Source organism: Natator depressus, chromosome 6 (genome assembly GCF_965152275.1).
Source record: "Natator depressus isolate rNatDep1 chromosome 6, rNatDep2.hap1, whole genome shotgun sequence".
Lineage (NCBI taxonomy): Eukaryota > Metazoa > Chordata > Testudines > Cheloniidae > Natator > Natator depressus.
The window spans coordinates 30189190-30210092 of NC_134239.1; the positions used below are offsets into that span (position 1 = coordinate 30189190).

The following is a 20903-nucleotide window of genomic DNA, read 5'->3' on the forward strand; positions in this document are numbered from 1 at the left end:
TCTGCTTGGAATTAAAGACTTTTTTCTAAAGGGACTAGTGAGAATGCAAGGGAAATTGAATAGTGCCAAAAAAAAAAAAAAAACCCCACCCTGGCTACATTTCTTTAAGGAAACTAGACTGAGTGACTGGATATGGGGTGAGGGGAGGTGGGGGAAACTTGGCTAAAAAAGAATGAAGAAAGGGGCGGTCATAGTCTTGTACGATGAGGTTGCTGCACCAAAAAACAAAGACAAAGAAGGGGGACTGCCAGGAGAGAGAGCCTGCAGCCACACTGTGGGAACAGAGCAGTGGTAAGAAGGAAGCCCAGGGAGGAAGCAGCAGCCCTGAGATCCTAGCAGTTGAGGAGCAGAAAAGACTGGCAAGCAGCTGGGGAGGTAGTAGCTACTGGGTTGGAGCAGGCTCCTGTGGTGTGCAAGAGAGAAGGGTCAACTTAGAGAGGTTGTGGTGGGGATGGCTTGAGAAAGGCTGGATAGGAAGGAGCCCAAGGAAAAAGCAGCCAGGAGTGGGACTGAGCAGACCTGACTGCTGGTTACAGTGTCCCTGGGCTGGAACCCAGTGTAGTGGGAGGGCCTAGGTTCCCCTGTCAGCCTCTGGTAAGGTGGCATGAACCAGGAGATGGGCAAAAGGACATTGGAAAGCCTTAAGGAAAGGGTGTGAGGACCAAGGGCCTGGAGCTGGGACCAAAGACCCTCTTGTGAGGAAACTGAACTGTTCTATGTTGAGCTTTCTATTCCTCTGGAATTAATTATGATGTAGTCACAGGGCCAAGTTATGGGAAAAGAGACTAGACAGAGAGAGACCACTGGCTGGGGGTACCATATTGGAAGAGAGCTGTTATGCCACGCCTGGACATAACGAGGTGCTCCTGCGGTGACAGAACCCTTTCCCAATTAATTAACTGAAGAGAAAGTGGCATAGGTTCAAATCGTACCTAAGCAGGGACCACTTGTGGAGTTTCCAGCAGATTATTCCTCCAGTTGGGGGTGGGGAGTGGTGGGTTTGCTACCTCCCTGTGTGGGACAAAAAGGGGTTTCAGTCCCCAAATCCCAGGGTTCCTGTGAATATGCTGGAGACCAGGACCATCCATGTGGAAGCCCTGTATGTTCACATTCCTTCTCTGGTCTCTGGACTTCTCCAACTACCCTACTTGTCATGAACCCCAGAATTCCCCTCGGCCATCCTCAAGGGGATGAAAGGGCTCTGAAAGGGCTCTGTCCAAAAGTTAGGGGGGGTTTTGAGTTGATTCTTTCTATGCAAGGTTGAACTACCACTATCCTGCCTGCCCCAACACACACATCCCTGATCCCACACCCATAGGAGAAATGGGAAGAGGATGCCATATAGACAGCATTGCGGCCTTCTCACATCTCCCACTAGGCTTTTCATCCCCTGTGCCTGAGGGGACAAAGTGATGGGTTGGACCATTGCTATTAGACGGAGGATTTGCAACTTATCTCAGTTAGATATAAAACTCACTCAACGTGTGGTTCTGATTTCCAGTCAGAGTGGATATATCTCCAGTGCTGGTAGAAAAATCTGTAAAGTAGGAAGAAATACCACGTTATCTATAACAAGCATACATTTATCATCGGGGTAGTTAACAAATCAGTAGGAAACCACACAATTATACACATTACGAAATTTTGTATGGTTCCATGGCATCCTTATAAATATGTTTTCATCCCCTGTTATTTAATACATCTGTTTTCACATTCACTGTCAGAGGACCTGATCCAAACTCCTCTAACTCAACAGAAGCCTTTTCACTTACTTCACTCATTTCACTTATTTTCTCTGATCATTAAAACAAGCCAAGTTTTGAGCATGAGTATCTCAAGAGGTTCTATCTCCATTTTAATGATAATATAACAGGCCATTTTCTCTATAAAGCTAGGGAAGTGGATATAGTTAGTTCAGTGGATGATGCTGGGAGGGAAAGTTAAGGTTCAGAAGTGAATTCTACACTGATACTTGTATAGAGACTCAAGTGTATTTAGGGTCTGATTCTTGACACCTTTACTCACACTGAGTAATATCTTGGCGGCAGATTTTCAAGGTATTTAGATGCTTAAAGATGGATAGGCAAGTTTACCCTGCCTAAATACTTTTAAAATCTGTCCCTTCCTTCATTAGCCAGTTCCACTGAAATCAATGTGAGTATCTGTGGAGTAAGGTGTTACCCAACCTAAAACTGGCACCGTGATGGAGTGCACCTGGCCTTTGTGGCTCCCCACAGGAGGCCACACTGCTCTGCTATAGCCCGCCCCAGGAAGCAGCAAAGTGAAACAGAAAGGAGCAGCAAAGGTGGGTCCTCCAAGCCTGCCTAGAGAGGTTTCCTCGAAGCAGCCTGTCGAAGCCTAGCAGGCTCAGATAAAAGGATCTGCAGAGCCTTAAAAGGTTAGTTCCTAGCTGGGACCAGAGGACAAGGGTGCTGCGCTGTGCTTTTGAGCTTGAGGGAGAACTAGAGTTTGTTTCTTGCTGCATTTGCTTAAACTGGGTTTGCAGGGAGAGAGAGAACCTAAAATCCTTAGCCCTGAGGGAATGGTGACACTAAAACAGGCCAAGTAGGAAGAGGCCCAAGGAAGAAACAGCAACAAACTAAAATCAAGCAATGTGTACTGCTGTTTATAATGTCCGTAGGTTGGAACCTGGAGTGGTGGGCAGGCCTGGGTTTCCCCTGCTGCGACAATGGCATAAACCCCAAGAAGGGGACAGGGCTTAGGTGAGAGCCAAAACAAAGGGCTCAGAGCTAGGGCTGAACATCCTAGTAGGGGCAACAGGACTGCTCCTTTATTGAACTCTTTACTACCCTGGAAGTGATTCATTTGGACTCTGTGACTCAGCCAGAGGGCCAAGTCATGGAAGACCCACCAGGGTCAGCCAGCAGCTTACAGGAGGCACAGGATGAGAAAAGAACTGCAGTACCACACTCAGCTGCTAACAGGCACTCAAGAGGTGAGTGCCTCCCATCGCAGGCCCTTAATTAAAAAATCCAACTTACCATCGAGTTTCAATATAAACGTTTTATCTGTGCAGGAGTTTGTTGCTGGATGAATAACCTCACATCTGAATGTTTTTCCATTATCAGATGCATTAGCAGTAAATTGTGTTTTCAATGTAGAGAAACATAAATGATTTTTTCCAATTTGGGTATCTATGTTATGATTGTCTTTAGGTAACTCTAACCAGTCTTTATACCATGCAACTTTTATATTTTCCGGTGCAAAATCTGATACGGAAACTTCAAGACAGACAGTCTCATTGACCTTGGGTGATGCGGGTGTTGCTCTAATCTCAGAAATGGCAGGAGACTTTGCTAAAAAGGAGGGATAGTTTTCCATTAGAAACACAGTGCAATAAAACAATCCTGGGCACTATCAATGGGATTATTAAGAAAAGAAAAGTAACCAGCAAAAGAGAAAATATTCACTTTTTTTTTTTAAATGGGACAGAGCACCTGGGCTTGATCCTGCACAAGGCCATGTGCACAGTACTCTGCCATATAAGCACAGGTTAAAAGTGTTAAGCAGAACAGAGAAAGCCAGGGAATTTGATCCTGCATGAATGAGTTCTGCCACCAAATCACTTTTCTCCAGTAGCAGGAGTAAGGCCAAAGAGTGGCATGTGCTGCTAAGCACTTCATTAGAATGATGAGGATTGTGATTGAATACATATGTCAGGAACACCCATCTGTAGGGCCCTATCAAATTCATGGCCATGAAAAACATGTCACAGACAGTGAAATCTGGGCTCCCTGCCATGAAATCTGGTCTTTTGTGTGCTTTTACCCTATACTATACAGATTTCATGGGGGAGACCAGCGTTCCTCAAATTGGGGGTCCTCACCCAAAAGGGAGTTGCAGGGGGGTTGCAAGGTTATTTTAGGGGGGTTGTGGTATTGCCACCCTTACTTCTGCGCTGCCTTCAGAGCTGGGTGGCCGGAGAGTGGCGGCTGTTGGCCAGGTGCCCAGCTCTGAAGGTAGCACCCCACCAGCAGCAGCAGCGCAGACGTCAGGGTGGCAATCCCATACCAGGTCACCCTGACGTCTGCGCTGCTGCTGCTTTCGGAGCTGGGCAGCTGGAGAGCAGCGGCTGCTGACTGAGGGCCCTGCTCTGCACGCTGCAGCGCAGAAGTAAGGGTGGCAATCCCATACCAGCCCATCCTTACTTCTGCGTTGCTGCTGGTGGCGGCTCTGCCTTCAGAGCTGGGATCCCGGCCAGCAGCCGCCGCTCTCTAGCTGCCCAGCTCTGAAGGCAGCGCCGTCCCCAGCAGCAGCACAGAAGTAAGGGTAGCAGCACCGCAACCCCACCTCCTACAATAACCTTGCAGGCCCCGCCCCCAGCCCGCTACTCCTTTTTGGGTCAGGATCCCTACAATTGAAACACTGTGAAATTTCAGATTTAAATAGCTGAAATAATGATATTTACTATTTTTTAAATCCTGTGGCCATGAAATTGACCAAAATGGACCGTGAATTTCGTAGGGCCCTACCCATCCGCAATCCATGTCAGAAGGGGGAGGTAGAGACTCTAAGGATATGTCTACCTTACAGTTAGAAACACGCATGACCCATGTCTCAGGCTCATGGGGCTCAGGCTGTGGGACTGTAAAGTGCAGTGTAGATTTTCAGACTTGGGCTGGATCCTGGGCTCTGGGACCCTCCTTTCTCGGAGGATCCCAGAGTCCAAGCTCCAGCTCAAGTCCAAACGTCTACATCGCAGCTTTACAGCCCAAGCCCCGAGAGCCTGAGTTAGCTGACACAGACCAGCTGCAGGTGTCTAACTGCAAAGTGACTATGCCCATTTACAGACAAGATACATGTTAGGAGAGACTTGAGAGGGGTGTCTCTTTAGTTTTAACACATTTTCCAGGGGGAGGAATCCCAGATCTTTCTGAAACCTGGAATTTTAAATGTCTAGCAAAAGACAGACGAACCTTGGGTTTAACTTCAGCCTGTGTTAATCCTAATTTCTGCCAACGTGAACCAATGCACAAGGCCCCAGAGGCAAAAAGTCCCTCCGGGTGGGGTGGTGTGTAAGGGGAGTTCTATGGACTGCTGCTACACTAAAAGTAGCCAGCAGCGGGGTATAGTCAAGAGGGCAGACTAACAAAGGTCTTCAGGTGCTTAAAGATGTAGGTAAGTGCTTAGCTGGATTTATGAATGGGTCTGGCAGGTTAAGTGCCCAACTCCCACTGAAAAGCTATTGCAATTAGACACTGATATCATATAGGTACTTTTTGTAGATCTTACTAGGCTCTTATCTGCATCTTTAGGCACATATCTACCTTTGAAACCCTGGCCCTAAATCTTTTCAGCAGACTCCATCTCTGGGACTCCTATGCAGTCCTGACTGGAGCCTAAACTGCCCCTGACAAAACACAAGTAGGGAGAGCAATACCCAGGTGAATCTCATTGTTGCTAGAAGATATAGTTTACACCCTCCTGCACCATGGTTGGTGGATCTGGCTAGCTATCGGTAAAACAAAAATATTTTTTTCCTCATGCTCTAGAAAACTCATTGCTCTATTGTAGACCCACAGACTTGTTAAACATACCTGGGAGTTTTAGATACACATTTTTTGTAATGGGCTTTGTCAGAGTCTTGTGCATCACCATTATACCAATCTTTCTGCCATAATCTTGAGCAGAGGGTATTAGCTGAAGACCAGAAGATGTATAGAAAAGGCCCCTGTTATCCTGCTTTGGCTCTTGTACTGATGAACCCTCCTTGATTACATCTTTCTCCTGAAACCACTGGACTTGAATATCGTTGGGAAAGAAATCCATGATTTCGCAGGTCAGAGAAAGGGGTTTTCCATACTCCACATCATTTGGACTAAGAACAATACTTGTAATTCTTGGGAAATCTGCAAAAAGTGTTGAAATATATTTTATCTGCACAAACAAAAGGAATATTCAAGAAGGTACTACTGTTGTTTGTGTTAATGTTAAATATATACAGAGTAGAGTGTGAAGTTGATAGCTGTGGGGTCTGATACACAGGAAGTAACCAAAGGCTCAGAGTTAAGGAAGTGACTGTGCTTTTGGTAATTTAAACACATTACAAGAATAACTTTGCAATCCCCCATAAATACATGTATATAACTGGCCAAGGGAAGTGAAGTCCTACGCTCAATTTGATGACATTTCTCTGTTTTTATCTGGATATAATGCAAGAACTCTTAAATGCTGCATCTGCTCAATTCCAAAATTTCAGGAAATGTTATAGACATCAGTGGGCAGAATGCTATTGATTTTGGTGAAAAATGGAAAATCGGAAAGGGGGATGAATGAAGATGGGCGCTATCATCTGGTTAGCATAGACAACAGCTTCAACCACTTATCTAATTGTCTATAGATCCAATAACCAGTTGATGGCACCCATTAACACATTCCAGCCTAACTCCCCCCACCATCTAAGCTCTGCCCATCTTCCCAATAAAGTTTAATATGGTGACATCCTGAACGACTTATCTCTCCGAGAGAAGGGGCGGGGGGGGAGGGTGGGGAGGAACCAAAAACAAACAAAAATGGTGAGGTGGGAATAGAGTGGCACCCAGAATGGCATGGGCTGGAAGAGGGGAGTAGGGAGCATGGAGGACTGAGAGTGCACCCAAAGCCTCTAGAATGGCAAAATGTGAGACCTTGGCAAAGGGCAAAGGGAAAAATGGGGAGCACATAGAGATCTTACCATGGGGGAGAGCTAATGGAGGGAGAACACAGAAATCCTGGGATGGAGGAAGAACAGAGAACAATGGTACAGGCCTGGGGGGCGGGAACAGACCCCTGACATAAGACAGAGTGTGAGGGTGCAGGGAGTCCCTACAAGAGAGGGGGATAGGAGGGTGGCATTCAGGGAACTTGTGGTGGAGAATGGAGGGATGCAAGGGTCCCCTGGTGCGTGCAATGCACTTGGCCTACAAAAGCGATGAAGTTTGACCCCTAATTTATATACCTTTCAGTAACTGTTCAGCTACAGAGCTTTTCTAAAAAATAGTTCCTTCTTTGCTTTTTGGCAGAGCTCCCAATAAGTTACGTCATACTTCTAGTCTTCAAAAAGACACGGATAGGGAAATGTTCCATATCTCCTAAGAATGCTTGTTTTCTCGTTGTTGATCAGAAATTTTTCAAGCTTCCTAGAGTCTCTTAAGCCTGAGATTGTCAAATTTGCCTTAGGGATTTGGACACCTAGTTCCCATTAAAGTTAATGGCAATGAGGTATCCAAATCCTCTCAGTGGTTTTGAAATTCTCAACCTAAATCTATCTTTACTGAGTATTTTTCCCTACCTTGCACACACTGGCTTGTTATTGTAGGGTTGCTCGTCAGAAATCTGTTGGCTATTGATACTGGGACAAGTAAGTGTTTTACTTGATTAAAATATTCTATGTTCTCCCCTCTACATACAAGGGGAAGGGAGCAGAACCTTGCGGAGCCAGACTGGGTGGTAAAGAGGGCAGGAGCAGCATTTGCACTGCATGTTCATTCCTTATCTTCACACCACACCTCAACCCTGTGGGGGCAGGGTCTGTGGCCAGTGGGGAGCTGTGCTATGGCTGGAGTAGGTAGGGGAGAAGATGCTCCACACAGTATTCCTCCTGAGTCACTAATCAGATATCTCCAGGAGAGTTCCTGCCCCCCAAGGCCCGTACCATTGTTCTCCGTTCTTCCTCCATGCCAGGGCTTCTATGTTCTCCCTCCATTAGCTCTCCCCCATGGTAAGATCTCTATGTGCTCCCCATTTTTCCCCTTGCCCTTTGCCAAGGTCTCACATTTTGCCATTCTAGAGGCTTTGGGTGCACTCTCAGTCCTCCATGCTCCCTACTGGTCCAAAGAGCATCAACATCTGCTCTAGGCCTGTGCCCTTCCCATATAATGTAAAGAAGACTAAAGGAGAAAGCAGGATTACCTTGCACAAAGAACAGACAATTCAATAGTCACCTTTTAACATGAGAGGATAGGACTTCTTTGTAGTTCTGTTGCAATGGATGACTTCAATAGTGAACTCTACTGCATGGTCCTCAGGTTCAGGTGTAAATGTCACCTGGCTTACTCTGTGGTACAGATTTGTTGCTGTATCAAGTTGAGGGTCCTGGGTCTTAATTGCAGCCTCGGTGAGTTCTTCAAAGCCTCTCATCCAGCGCACTTGACACTGTGCTGGGTGGTAATCTGTCACCTGGCAAGATAATGTGACGGCCTTACCACTCTCAGGGATACTGGGCTCACATACAATATTTGAGACTTTTGGCGTAAATACTGCAAATAAAACAACAAATAAGGCAAAAGTAGAATGATTAGGCAGTTGAGAGAAAACAGAAGCTAAAGTACAGACCTTCCACTGTGTTTCTATTAATTAGAAATTCACAATAGCTCCCAATGACAGCAAAGATCTTAACAGCTGCATGTGAGCAACAGGAAAGGAAGGAGAAAAATAACAGAGAAAAATAGGAATGAAAATGGGAATAAAACTCAGGGGAAGAGGTAGAGACTCTAAATGATACAGATCTGTAAAAAATAGCACATCCTGTCTGTCAGAAACAGAAGTGTTATCTCTGTGAAAAGTATCAGAGGGGTAGCCATGTTAGTCTGGATCTGTAAAAGCGGCAGAGAGTCCTGTGGCACCTTATAGACTAACAGACGTATTGGAGCATAAGCTTTCATGGGTGAATACCCACTTGGCAAATGCATGTCAAAGTGGGTATTCACATGCATCTGACGAAGTGGGTATTCACCCACGAAAGCTTATGCTCCAATATGTCTGTCAGTCTATAAGGTGCCACAGGACTCTTTGCCGCTATTACATCTCTGTGAAAGTCTGTTTCATTATTTGATGTCTTATTTTATTTATATATTGTGATAGACCCAGGCCAGTTGGGTACAGCAGATATACTGGCCACTGGATTAACAGTTTTCTATTCCCTGACTGACCAGAGCAGGGGCTGCTCCAGGCTAATGAGAACACCTGACTCCAATTAACCTGCAAAGAGTCAGGTGAGGCCATTAAGCTAATGTGACCACCTGACTCTAATTAAGGCCCCTCTGATAATATAAAAGGGCTCACTCCAGTCAGGCAGAGAGGAGCCAGGGGAGAGGAAGTGTGGCTGAAGGGCTGGTTAATGAAGACACCCTCAGTCATTGGTAAGGGAGAAGCAGGAGAGCTGTGGGAAAGTTGCCCAGGGAAATGTAGCAACTCTGGCAGTAAAAGGTTGGCTGCCAACAGCTGCTACCATTAGGGTCCCTGGGCTGGAACCCGGAGTAGAGGGCGGGCCCAGGTTCCCCCCAACCCACCACTACAGAAACACCTCCTGGGAGGGGAAAACAGGCCCCTGTCAGGACAGAAGGCTAAACTATTTTGGCATGAGGCCACAGGAGCAACAGAGACTGTGGGAATTCTCTCACCAACCTCCATTGCTGGCTTATGATGAAAAGGGCTCAGTAGACTGTATCCCTGGCCCTAGAGAGAGAAGGGCTACGTGGAGGGTTGCAGTGAGCCTCTGAAGCTAGCATAAACCGCCTGGAAGCGTGGGACCCATGGGGACAAGTTCAGAGCTCTGCCACTATATATATATATATATATACACACTAGGGCTGTTGATTAATTGCAATTAACTCATACAATTAACTCAAACAAATTAATCACGATTAAAAAAAATTAATTGCAATTAATCGCAATTTTAATTGTACTGCTAAACAATAGAATACCAATTGAAATGTATTAAATATTTTGGATGTTTTCTAGATTTTCATATATATTGTATTCTGTGTTGTAATTGAAATCAAAGTGTATATTTTTATTATAAATATTTGACTGTAAAAAATTATAAACAAAAGAAATAATATTTTTCAATTCACCTCATACAAGTACTGTAGTGCAATCTTTTTGTCATGAAAGTGCAACTTACAAATATAGAAATTTTTTTTGTTACACAACTGTACTCAAAAACAAAACAATGTAAAACTTCAGAGCCTACAAGTCCACTCAGTCCAATTTCTTGTTCAGTCAATTGTTGAGAAACAAGTTTGTTTACATTTACAGGCAATAATGCTGCCCGCTTCCTATTTACAATGTCACCTGAAAATGAGAACAAGGCATTTGCATAGCACTTTTGTAGCTGGCATTGCAAGGTATTTACGTGCCATATATGCTAAACATTCATATGCCTCTTCATGCTCCGACATGCTTTCATGCTGATAATGCTTGTTTAAAAAAAAAAATGCATTAATTAAACTTTGAGACTGAACTCCCTGGGGAAGCATTGTATGTCCCCTGCTCTGTTTTACCCACATTCTGCCATATATTTCATGTTATAGCAGTCTCAGATGATGATCCAGCACATGTTGTTCATTTTAAGAACACTTTCACTGCAGATCTGATAAAACGCAAAGAAGACTTCTAAAGATAGCTACAGCACTCAACCCAAGATTTAAGAATCTGAAGTGCCTTCCAAAATCTGAGAGGGACAGGGTCTGGAGCATGCTTTCCAAAGTCTTAAAAGAGCAACACTCCGATGCGGAAACTACAGAAGCCGAACCACCAAAAAAGAAATTCAACCTTCTGCTGGTGGCATCTGACTCAGATAATGAAATGAACATGCGTCAGTCTGCACTGCTTTGGACTGTTATCGAGCAGAACCCGTCATCAGCATGGATGCATGTTGCCTGAAATGCTGGTTGAACCATGAAGGGACATATGAATCTTTAGTGCATCTGGCACATAAATATCTTGCAATGCTGGCTACAACAGTGCCATGAGAACGCCTGTTCTCACTTTCACGTGACACTGTAAGCAAGAAGCGGGAAGCATTATCTCCTGCAAATGTAAACAAACTTGTTTGCCTGAGCAATTGGCTGAACAAGAAGTAGGACGGAGTAGACTTGCAGGCTCTAAAATTTTACATTGTTTTATTTTAGAAGTTTTTTTGTACATAATTCTACATTTGTAAGTTCAACTTTCATGATAAAGAGACTGCACTACAGTACTTGTATTAGGTGAACTGAAAAATACTATTGTTCTTTTACAGTGCAAGTACTTGTAATCAAAAATAAATATAAAGTGAGCACTGTACAGCTTGTTTTGTGTTGTAAATCAATATATTTGAAAATGTAGAAAACATCCAAAATATTTAAATAGTATTCTATTATTTTTTAATCATGCGATTAATCACGGTTAATATTTTTAATTGCTTGACATTATATATAGTGTGTGTGTGTGTGTGTCTCTCTATATAAGCTATATTGGTTTCCCAGAGGAATGCTTTAGAAAGTAAAATATGCTACATTTATGTACAATAGTTTACAAATGTCCCCAACCTCCTTGAGAAGTGAAACTCTGCATGTACAAAAACAATGAGGACTCCTTGTAGCACCATTTATTCTTTTGCGCAGAGACTGTCCGGTTTGGCCAATGTATAAATAAATAAACACAAATCTGACATCAGGACTTATAACATTCAAAAACCAGTAGGAGAACATTTCAATTGCCCTGGTCACTCAATTACAGACTTAAGTGGCAATTTGTCAACAAAAACACTCCAAAAACAGACTCCAACGTGAAACTGCAGAAGTGGAATTAATTTTCAAACTGGACACCATCAAATTAGGCCTGAATAAAGACTGGGAGTGGACAGGTCATTAAAAAACCTAATTTCCCCATACTAATTTCCCCCTACTGTTACTCACACCCTCTTGCCAACTGTTTGAAATGGGCCACCCTCATTTCCACTACAAAAGTGATTTTTCCTCCCTTGGTATTCTACTGTTAATTGAATTGTCTTGTTAGACTGACCCCCCCCCCCCCACTTGGTAAGGCAACTCCCATCTTTTCATGTACTATGTATATATACCTCATGCATCTGATGAAGTGGGTTCTAGCCCATGAAAGCTTATGCTCAAATAAATTTGTTAGTCTCTAAGGTGCCACAAGGACTCCTTGTTTTTGCTGATACAGACTAACATGGCTACCTCCCTGAAACTTGTTTGCATGTGCAGGCATCAGTCTGGGATCAGAAAAGAAATGTTGGTAACTTGAACCAAGCACAGGATTTTTAAAGAAAACTCTGGGGGAGGAGTTAGTTCTTGGTTTTCTTTTTTAGATAGTAAAAGTATAAAACATGATCCTGCACTTACCCACTCATTTTCTAGTCAGGCAAAACCAGCAGTGATTTCAAAGGGTATTTTGCCTACATAAGGAGTGTACGATCTGGCCTACAGAGAGAACACAGAGGCCTTGTCTTCACTAAGAAAAAACGTGGTTTGTTTGGGTGTTTTACATATGTAAAAATCCATATTTTAATACGTGTTAGCTCACTGAGGTGACACCAAAGCTCCTACTTATTAAAATTGCAACGGTCTTGTCTACCAGAGGATTTTAACATGTGTGTTAATGTATAAAAATATACCCGTTTTCCTACTGGGGATGGGGCCTTCTGATGAAATTCACCCCCATGTAAAGATCTAGCAGCTCTAAGCCTATGCAGCAGTTAAATCCACAAAATGTGACTTTGATGGTGCCTAGGCCTTCTGCTGGCCCTCTGTGGAGGGCTGTATTTTACCTTTTAAAAGGGAGCACCTGAGTACTGCAGAAAGTGACCCAGAGATCGATAATTTTTTGCTTTAAAAGCAATGTGTGTGTTATGGTGATGGTCGTTACAGTTTTCATTCTACTATTACAATAGTATTTTGAGAATTAACTTACTCAAATTTTCCAGCTCCCAAGAAGATTCTTTATACTGGTGTGAGCCTTTAAGTTTAGCTTTGCAGATGAATCTGCTTCCAATATCCTCAACTGCAAGATGTAATATTAAGCTACTGGTGCAGAAGAAAAGTCCATCTGGTCCACTTGTCACGTCGCTAATGAAGGGTTTCTCTGGCACTCCATCATCATCTTTATACCAAGCCAATTCAATTGTTTCAGGGTAAAAAGAATGAATTCTGCAAGTCAAAGTTATAGGCTCATCTGGTCTTGGCACATCTGTAGAACACAGGATTGGATCCAATACTGGCATGGCTAGAAAGTAAAACAATGAGATTTGCGCATTTAACAAGAATCAGCTTTTTAAAATGTGATGATCAGCACACGACCAGTTCTGTAAGGTACTGAGCACCATCTGCTCCCATAGAAATCAATGGGATTTGGGGGTGCTGAGCATCTTGCAGGAGACCTTATGTCTAGACTCTTCTACCTCATCCATCTCATTTGCTATCTTAAGACTTTGTACCCAACATACATGAGTGTCATAGTTCACTCAAATAAAATATTTTACAGTAGGCCAAATAAAATATTGAGCTCAGGTACACCTAAAGGTGAACTTAGAAGATCAGAATCACAAAATAAGCAGTTAAATTCAAGCTTCTCTCTCTCTGCAGATTTCTACATGTGTTTGCAAGGGAGATTTTCTGATGTTTATTCAGGAAAAATCTACCCTACTGCCCACAAGAAGAATCTCTTTGGACATCTATCAATATTGTACACTGCACAGAAAGCAGACGTTACATACTGATACCTCTAACTTTAGGCAGAAAGCTGCTTTATTAATGCACTGTATGTAGAATTACACACTAATACAGCTGTTCTACTAAGCAGTTAGTCAGTCTGAGAAAGCAAGACTAGCTGTCATCTCAATTCTAGACCCAATATATAAATTTTAGGAACAGATACAAAAGATCAATTAAGCTATAAAGAGCTTGAAATCACAATGCCCAGGGGAAAAAATAATTCTCAATCTACATGTAACAGTTGCTGTTCCAACACTGAAAATGTGATGCCAAGACAACAAATCTATTTTAAGCAGCTAAACTCACCCATGTTGTCAATCGTAGAATATCAGGGTTGAAAGGGACCTCAGGAGGTCATCTAGTCCAACCCCCTGCTCAAAGCAGGACCAATCCCCAACCAAATCAATGACACAGTAGAAAAGTCCTGTGCTATGGGGTCAAGTTCAATATACAGTTAGTCCCTGGTTTTAAATGAGAGTCGGTAGTATTTTCCCTCTGCTGATACTCACAACTTCTTGTCAACTGTTGGAAATGGGCCACCTTGATTGCATTGGCCTCATTAACACTACAAAAGTAATTTTCCCTCCCAGGGTATTCTCCCCTTTTTGTCAACTGTTGAGAATAGGCCACTTCCACCTTAACTGAATTGGCCTCGTTAGCACTGACCCCCCACTTGGTAAGGCAACTCCCATCTTTTCATGTGTTATAATATATATTCTGCTTACTATATTTTTCACTCCATGCATCTGATGAAGTGGGTTTTAGCCCACAAAAGCTTATGCCCAAATAAATTCATTAGTCGCTAAGGTGCCACAAGGACTCCTCATTGTTTTTATTCCAATTAAGGAAGCCACTTTAATTTTAACATGCCACAGACCATGCTTTCTTTGGGCCACGATGCACAGGCCAGCATGCTAGCAAGGCATACTTCCCAGCATCTGTAATTGCTTCTTGACTCTATGTATATCTCAAGTGTAACCTTTTAAGTTCTCCAATGCAAAATTTACATGATATTTTCTGAATACTTAAAAGGGTCTGTTATTCACAAGTATTCATGTTTCCAAGCAGTCCAAATGAAAACTAGGGAAACACCTTGTGACTTTACTAGTTCTTGGAAAAATATGAGAAGATACCTAAGAATTCAGTACTGAGATACTAACATTACCACATAGATAGGATATAATATGTTACCAACAGCAATGCCAAATAAGGGAAACTAAAGCCATAGATCTTCAAGCAAAGGGAATCTGGGGCAAAGTATTATATATAACCACAGAGACAAAGAGCACCCAGCCTCAAAATGCCATGAATGAAAAACCCAAGGTTAAATGCTGCCTGAATTTCCCATCAGATGGCTTTGCAATGTGGAGCTAATATTCATTTTGAGAAGAAATATTTTATTGTAATGCCAGCTTTGAACCTGTCAACAATAAAATTGTCAACAAAAGTCATCACAAAATTATTCAAGATAGCTAAATCCAAAGCTGACTGCAAAGAGTTACAGGGGGATCTCAAAAAACTAGGTCACTGGATGAAAAAATGGCAGATGATATTCAACATTGAAAAGTGCAAAGTAATGCATGTTGTAAAAAAATGATAGGGTCTAAACTAACTCTTACCACTGAATAAAGAGATCTTGGAGTCATCATGGATAGCTCTCTGAAAACTTCAGCTCAATACACAGCAGTGATCAAAAAGGCTAACAGAATGTTAGGAACTTCCAGGAAAGGAGTAGAAAATAAGACAGAAAATATCATAATGCCCCTATATTGATCCATATTGTGCAGGCACCTTGAATACTGTGTCCAGTTCTGGTTACCCCATCTCAAAAAGGATACAGTGGAATTGGAAAAAGTTCAGAGAATGGCAACAAAGATTATCCAAGGCATGGAACGACTTCCATACAAGAAGAGACTAAAAAGATTAAGGCTGTTCAGCGTCAAAAAGAGACAATTAAGGGGAAATATGATAGAGGTTGTCATAAATATAAAGGGAAGGGTAAACACCTTTAAATCCCTCCTGGCCAGAGGAAAAACCCTTTCACCTGTAAAGGGTTAAGAAGCTAAGATAACCTCGCTGGCACCTGACCAAAATGACCAATGAGGAGACAAGATACTTTCAAAGCTGGAGGTGGGGGAAACAAAGGGTCTCTCTGTCTGTGTGATGCTTTTGCCAGGACCAGAGCAGGAATACAGGTCAGAACTCCTGTAAAGAGTTAGTAAGCAATCTAGTTAGATAGGCGTTAGATTCTGTTTTGTTTAAATGGCTGATAAAATAAGCTGTGCTGAATGGAATGTATATTCCTGTTTTTCTGTCTTTTTGTAATTTAAGATTTTGCCTAGAGGGATTCTCGATGTTTTGAATCTGATTACCCTGTAAGATATTTACCATCTTGATTTTACAGAGGTGATTCTTTTACTTTTTCTTTAATTAAACTACTTCTTTTAAGAACCTGATTGCTTTTTCATTGTTCTTAAGATCCCAGGGTTTGGGTCTGTGTTCACCTATGCAAATTGGTGAGGATTTTTATCAAGCCTTCCCCAGGAAAGGGGGTGTAGTGCTTGGGGGGATATTTTGGGGGGGAGACGTTTCCAAGTGGGCACTTCCCCTGTTCTTTGTGTAACACTTTGGTGGTGGCAGCTTTTAACCTAAGCTGGTAAGAATAAGTTTAGGGGGTCTTTCATGCAGGTTCCCACATCTGTACCCTAGAGTTCAGAGTGGGGAAGGAACCTTGACAGAGGTCTATACAATTTTGAAGGGTGTGGAAAAAATAAATAGGAAAGTGTTATTTACCCTTTCCTACAATACAAAAACCAGGGGCCACCCAATGAAATTAACAGTCAGCAAGTTTAATACAAGCAAGAGGAAGTACTGTTTCAGTCAACACATGGTTTACCTGTGGAACTCACTGGTATGGGATGCTGTGATGGCCAAAATGTATAACTGTGTTAAAAAAAGAACTAGATAAGTGAATGGAGCATAGGTCCATTAATGTCGATTAGCCAAGATGGTCAGGGACATAACCCCATGTCCTGGGTGTCTCTAAACCTCTGACTGTGTGGGAGGGGAAGACAGGTAGATCAATCCAATATTGCCCTATTCTGTATGCTTCCCCTGAAGCTCTGGCACTGGCCACTGCTGGAGACAGAATACTCAGCTGGATTAACCATTGCTCTAACTCAGTATGGGGCAGTTCTTATGTTCTTAATTCAGACAGTAACTGAACTTGAAGAAGCTAAACTTTGCGTACTGCAAAGCACTTTGCTTACCTATGACCTTCAGTGTTGTTGTTTCAATAGCAGGATGTTGGTGAAGGGCCTCGTGCGTGATTTCAAGAGAAAGCTCTGCCTTATCTAGCTCATGCACGTTTGGAGATATATGAATGATGCATGGAACTTCATAAGTGCCATTATCTAGTGACTTCAAGTATATCTGAAACTGAAAATTCTTTGACTTAGTCAGGAGAGCAGCACTTTCCCCATCTTGCTGGATGTCATCCTTTTCACTGTTCCAACAGTAAATTTTCTCCTTTTCTTTTTGTAGATACTTTTTCAGAAAAAAAGCTACAGTTATAGGTTTTGGACGAAAGCCAGAAAATTGACAATACAAAGAAGTGTCTTCTAAATGCTTCATTTCCACATTCCCTATGAATACCATTATTGTTGGTGGAACTGCAATAAAATATGAAAATATGTAAGTTAGTTGCACAATGCACCATGTTGGGAAGAATGACACTAAAAGGTGAACTGCAATTTTTCTATCTCTGCTGCATAAGTTACACTGTATTTCTGTATGCTAAAGCATTGTGCTTACCAACGTTAACTATCTTTACCAATGCTGAATTTTTAAATTTACCATATGGTTGAATTCCCTTGATTCAAATGCCCCAATTGTTGTTTCTTCTCCACAATCCTTAGTAGATAAGTGACTATATGGTCAGATACATATAGTCCTCAAATTTTTAGTCTTTCACATAAATCTTTCTCAATAAAGGGGTATCTGAGCAAGGGTTACATCTCCCTTTTTATGTATCAGTATTTTTTCTGTACAGTTAGTACTAAAAAAATAGATCATATTGTTAAAAGTTATCACTTCAAGTTAATTCCAGTTACTACTGATGTTGTGTTTGTATGGAAGAATTCAGAATGACACTCTCACCTACTAAACCAATAAAAGGCAACTTTAAGAGCAAATCCTTTTGTGACAGTATATGAAAGCAGAGCATTTCTTACCAAGCCTGTCACTTCTCCTATTTAATACCTATCATGTTCCAATTTGTTTAAAATGTTCTAGTCAAATACAAAATAATACCTAATTTTTTCCCAAAGGGCTTCAGAGGCAGTGAAGGATTCAGTGAAAATGGGGGTTGGATAAGCAGGGGAACAAAAGCAATGGCGTGCCCTGCTTTTGGGACATTTGACTAACCTTCAGTTAACTGATGGGTGGCTAAAGAGCATTCTGAGGTACTGATTGTTGTTAGTTTGTCCACTAGTGTTAGCTCTTGTGAATATTTGAATTCTAAGTTTATTAGTTTCCATTAGGATTTCATTAGCACAGTGCACCTTTAAAACTACTTACTTTTCTTAAAACACTTATTGTACATGAAAACTCCCAAACCGAGCACAATAATACAGGCTATTATTGTTCCAATGACAGCTCCAATTAAAATGCTTGAATCGGACCTGGGGGCTGTGAATGAAAAAAAAAAATCTGATAATCCTAAACTTGCTCAAATCAAAGAATTTAGTGAAACATATCTACTCCTTCATTTCCTTGTTGAATATTTGAAATGTCACAGAAAAGTTAAAGTAGGCCTAAAATTTATAACCCACTGAACTACAAAAGAGACCACAGAATAACTGCCAGGTATGTTTTGTTGTATCAGATCAGAGCTTCCAAAGGTCGTAATAAGAGACCACTAAGAGTACTGAAACGCCCACTTCAAACATTACATGTTTGCAAACCTTCACGGATGAAGACCACAAAAAAGTGTTGCAATGTATTGTAGAGTCAAAAACAGCCTTTTGTTAAAGACAAGTCTGGATCAACTCAGTGAGCTTAGAGAGGCACCAAAATGTTGTTAGCCTGACCTACCACCAAAAATACACGCCACTAAAATGGTGCACCTGGAACAGCTCTAATATCCAAAGGTGTCCGTGGCGCCAACATATTTCAACCTCTTCTTTTTGCAGACTGGCACTCCTGGGCTGCTCTGCCACTCCTCCCATTCCACAGTTGTTTCTTTGAGTGTCATTGCATGGCCAGTTCTCCTGCCCCGCTGTCTCTCCTAAGTGACACCTGATATCACTGCACCCCAGGGATAGCAAAAGGTTGACATGGTTTAAATTCCTTCAAAAGAGGTCTAGCCACAGCATTCTGGAACACATGACATATCAAAGAAAAGAGATAAGACCCTAAAGGGGATGGATACCTGTGACAGTCAAGGTGCTATTGAGAAGTAACTTGGCAGAAAATGTTTTGTGACTCACAATACATCTATAGACATTTCCATTATCTTTCAAAGACGGTTGCAGCCTTAATTTACTAGTGACATTAAATGTGCCATCTTCATTTTCTACAGAGGCTCCTGTGCAGATATCCTCTGCTGTTACGCTACTGTCCTGATTATTCTTTGAAATCTTCATCCACTTAATGTCAACCGAATTTGGATAGAACTTATTGACTTCACATGACAGGGTCTTCTCCTTGTCGCTTTCTATTGTAACTTCCTTTGGAGACAGGCTGACAGTTGGTTGAGCTGTATGGAGAAAAAAGTTAGATTACGGTTATAGTCATAGCTATGGTGACACTTTAATAATGTTACTTTTGTTGTAACACACATATTACCTAAATGTCTGATATGTGCAATGTTTCATCTTTTTTCCCTAAACGAGTCATTTTTCCCCGGAAATATGACTGCAGTAGGGAATATTACTTGGATGATAAACAGCACTAATGTTCATTAGGACCTTGGCAGTTTTGTTATTCTCTGCTATTTCTAAAAAAAATTTATAGAGAGAGAATAATAGTGTCTCAGATTTACAGCATTTCTGACTAGTGAAAATGCCACTGCAAGACTAAGGTTTGGATGATGAAAACCTTATCTATCTAGAACCTTAGCAATTATGACAAACAGGCTTATTTAGATCCATATTTCCCCTCATCTGCAAAAAAATCATGGAAGGGGAATATTTAGACTGATACCACTGTGGAGATGTTGCAGGGGAAAATGAGCTGCAGTGTTCTCTGCTTGTAGCAAGGAAAGTGACAGTGAATAGAGAACAGGGATTGTGCCTTCTCCAAGGCAACTAAGATGGAGATATATAGAAAATACCAGGACAAACCCCAAAGATGAAGACTGCCAATCCACATATACATTCCCAGGGCAGGTGTGCTCACCAAACTCCTGCCATCATTACTGGCAGCACAACTTACCCAATTTCTTGGGCTATTCCACTTATATCATGCAATTCCCACTCCTCCACAGAGGCTCCGTGGGGTGAGGAAACTAGTACCCTAAAATGGACTCCCATATTCAAATAATCTGCCTTCAAGTCCCCAGGATACAATATGAAAGAAATTCTACAATAAAATCACTTACCAACTACCTCTAAAACAGCTGTTCCCTGAGCATCAAAAGGGGTGACGGTAACTTGGCAGGTATATGTTCCCGCTTCCTTAAACTGTATCTGTGGGAGAGAGAGTGCAGCATTTCCTCTTCTCAGGTCACTGTCAGACATACTGGCCCCATTTCTATGGGGAGTATGGTCTCCAATAAGAAATGTGAATACTTCCTCTTTTTGGTCTGCTCTTGGAGTCTTAAGATACCAGGTAACTCCCACATTCTTGAGATCCAGTTCTGCTGTATTGTACCCAGAGATCTTGCATGGTATGGAGATGTTATCATTCAGTGACACTATTTGTGGGGTGCTTCCCATCAGCACTTGAAGAGTTTCTTCAAAAACAGAAAGTATATATTTTGAGCAATACATCCTAAAGGCAAGTTTCCTTTTAACGCAGTTATTTGGCTGAAGGATCATTCGGTATTTTAGTAGCCTGTTTCCTGACCCATAATCCTCTGTAACCTGTCTCAATGGAAATCTAATGAAAGCTTTCCTTTCTAAATTGATAATGGCTTTATGAATAACAATTTTTGCTTTTATTTGAATGAAATAATCGAGATAACACAGGCTAGTTGGGTGGCCCTGGCTCTTGGGAACTACAATGCAGGAGAGACTTTAGCAGTGCATACACTGCATATTACATGTAATACGCTGGAGCTTTGTGGTAGAACTACAGCAGCACCTAATGGAAGAGAAATGTGCATTCTATCCATCCATCCATCCATCCCAGGTATTTATATGGACCCTATCATAATCGCTGAGCACCTCAGACTCTTTTATGTAT

General features: G+C 42.0%; 1 protein-coding gene across 1 annotated transcript in view; it reads right to left on the reverse strand.

Annotated features, from left to right (window-relative positions):
• The window catches only part of LOC141988365 (uncharacterized), a 39997-nt gene that overhangs the window by 9140 nt on the left and 9954 nt on the right, over nt 1-20903 (reverse strand). The window contains exons 2-10 of the mRNA XM_074954146.1: nt 20098-20451; nt 18928-19254; nt 18075-18185; nt 16766-17167; nt 12697-13008; nt 7944-8258; nt 5559-5870; nt 3003-3317; nt 1478-1537 (exon numbers count right to left, since the gene is read on the reverse strand). Coding sequence (XP_074810247.1) covers nt 1478-1537; nt 3003-3317; nt 5559-5870; nt 7944-8258; nt 12697-13008; nt 16766-17167; nt 18075-18185; nt 18928-19254; nt 20098-20451 — 2508 coding nt within the window. The remainder of the gene's footprint in view (nt 1-1477; nt 1538-3002; nt 3318-5558; nt 5871-7943; nt 8259-12696; nt 13009-16765; nt 17168-18074; nt 18186-18927; nt 19255-20097; nt 20452-20903) is intronic.